The sequence below is a fragment of the Alligator sinensis genome, unplaced genomic scaffold (assembly GCF_000455745.1).
Source record: "Alligator sinensis unplaced genomic scaffold, ASM45574v1 scaffold548_1, whole genome shotgun sequence".
Classification (NCBI taxonomy): domain Eukaryota; kingdom Metazoa; phylum Chordata; order Crocodylia; family Alligatoridae; genus Alligator; species Alligator sinensis.
The window spans coordinates 347,157-349,928 of NW_005842973.1; the positions used below are offsets into that span (position 1 = coordinate 347,157).

Genomic DNA, 2,772 nt, shown 5'->3' on the forward strand with positions numbered 1-2,772 from the left:
AACACACGCACACGCTGTCAGATTGCCACCAACATCCCAGTTCCACAGGCTAGATGGAATCACTTGCTGGGCCATAAGTTGCCAGCCCCTGATCTAAACAGCTTTTATAAACCAAAGCTCATTTTTAAGAATTGTCTTAATCTTCCAGTAATTTTTCAAAAAGTAAACCCCAGCAATAGCATGCATGTTTGTTTTAGCTAATGCTTTTGGGGAGACTGTACTAGTATGTCTGTCTAAAGTTGTGGGGGTCAACCTTTATGCAAAGCATGCCTTGAATGCCCTCTCAAGTGCTACTCTCTGATCCGCTACTGTTTTCTGCTCCTGACCCTGTTTGGTACTGCCTGCTGCCTCCCTAATCTGCTGTGCACCACTCTGAGGCTACCTGTGGTATTTGTGACATGTCGCAGGTTGGCAACCCCTGCTTTAAAGGATACAAATGCTGACTTTTCCTATGCTGCATAAACTAACTTTTTCTTTGGTTGGGCCTTGAAATGAATACAAATTTGGTAGACAGTTAAGCATAAGAGGATGTGCAAAACAGAAGTGTAATCCTTTTTTTTTTTTTCTTTTCCTTCAGTCCAGAAGCACTAGAAGTCCATGGATCTTTTACTTGGCTTGGGCAAACACAGTACAAACTTCAGCTGAAAAGCCAGGAGGTCTATAGCTTGCAGTTGAAAGCATGCTTTGTTCATACTGGAGTCTATAATCTTGGAACCCCAAGAGTATTTGCCAAGCTAGCGGACCAGGTTACTTTGTTTGAAACAAGTCAACAGAACTCCATGCCAGCACTGATCATCATCAATAATATTTGACCACTTCATGAAAGATCACACTAAAAACCAAAATAAACGGATTTTTTTTTCTTATTTTGCCAGATGACATTTGCTGCAGTTTTTGGAACTTGCACCCCAACATCTAACTTCTTATGAAAGATTGTTTAAGAAAAAATAGCAAAATATTCAGACTTGTCCGTTTCTTAATGCAAGGCACGTTGAACTGAGAATACATATATTCTTTTTAATGTATTTTTCTCTGGTAACTAAAATACTCACATGCAGAATTAAAATAATCCTCATAACCTGGATTTTGAACATATTTGCGTATCCTAGGCCCTGTGAAAAATGCAGTTTGACTGCTGTTACGAATTCCAGCATGGTGTGTTTTAATATTTGTGGCTGTATTAGGGGACAGTTCCAGGAGAAACCTTCATTGAGTATCTCCTGTCTTAAGCCATTAGTTACCATACACTTCAACCTTACTGTGAAGTTCAATAGGGTGTTACAATAAAAATATACTGTTCCTTTTTTTATTTTCAGTTTTTAATTAGTTTGGGACTCTTACGGAATCGTCATGTTCTGATAGCAAGTTGGCCCTTCATGGCTTTCAGATGACTCACTTTAAAAATTTTCTAAAATAATTTGAAACAAGTTTGAGCATTTTTTCTCATTCATCTCAGTACAAAATGCACTATTTCACCATTATGAGATTTTTGTCATTTAAATTGTCATTCACTTTATTATGTAACTATAACAACTGAGTTGATCTGTTTTAAAAAAATCTTCTCAAGTTAATTAAGCTTTTCAAGAAATGTATTATATTTATAACAAATGTACTGTAAATAGAATAAAACATGCACCATATTCACTGTACAGACTTCTGTTGTATAGATTTGTTCTTGCCTATTTTGCCTTCAGCAGTAGCCTATGAACTGCAGCTGTCTCCATTAGACACTTAAACAGTCAGAAACTGAATCTGCATGTATGGAAGTAAATATATGTGCAATGCAGCCTTGTTCAAGTGTAGCGTTCTGCCCTTTGTGCACATGCAACACTGCTACTTTTGATTACTTGCCATGACACTGGATTTGGCACAGTGGAATCCAGCTATGTGGGAAGGCTCAAACAGCTTGCGAGTGTTGGGGATTGTTACCTTTATTTAGGAACAATGGTTCGACCAGCTGTATGCGAGTCGAGGGGTTGTGGAGCTGAGTTGAGGTTGATGCAGCTAAGTTACAAAAAAGCCAGGACATGTGCCATCACAGTTAAGAGTGGTAGCCATTATGAAGGTAGAAGACTTGGTCCAGGCAACTAACTTTAAGAAGTCACATGCTAAGCTGAGTGAAGGTGGAGTTGGGAAACCTGGTCAGTAATGATTTGGATGAGGGAACTGAGTGCATACTCTGCAAATTTCACAAACAATACCAAGCTGGGTGGAGCTGTAGACACTCTGGAGGCTAATGCTAGCATCCAAAATGGCCTGGAGAAATGGTCCACAGTCAACCAGCTGAAATTCAACAGGGACAATTCCAACATCCTGCACTTGGGACAAAATAATTGCATACCCAAAAGCAGACGGGAATTATTTTTATGATTTTACTAGCCAGTTGCCTTGATGCTATCCAGGAGACAGGGATTCCTTTACAACTGATACTTTCTTATCCCAAGTATGTGCACAGAAATCAGACTTGAACTGGTTCACACAGGATTCTTCAAGGGCTTCCTCAGAAGCAGCTCTGAAATCTTGCTTTTAATTAAATCAGTTTGTGGCTGCCTGACTATTGTGTAAGAGAAACTTATAGTAAACTTGACCCTTGGCCTGATGGGTGCAGAAACCCTTTCAGATAAGCAGTGTATTCAGTTAAAATTGTGGAAAATCTGTGGATTTACTAAAATAGCACCTATACGGAACAGCTGGAAATTAGACTAACCATCGGTTACTGTGGTCAGGGGTGTAAAACTTACCGGGCCCTGTACAGAATCAGTCAATTGGATC

At 39.3% G+C, this 2,772-nt stretch overlaps 1 protein-coding gene across 1 annotated transcript in view; it reads left to right on the forward strand.

The window, feature by feature from the left end:
* Positions 1–1,641, forward strand: part of TRAPPC8 (trafficking protein particle complex 8) — a 75,269-nt gene extending 73,628 nt beyond the window's left edge. The window contains exon 28 of the mRNA XM_025192835.1: positions 578–1,641. Within this exon, the coding sequence (XP_025048620.1) occupies positions 578–812 (235 nt within the window). The 3' untranslated portion in view covers positions 813–1,641. The remainder of the gene's footprint in view (positions 1–577) is intronic.
* Positions 1,642–2,772: the final 1,131 nt, after the last annotated feature.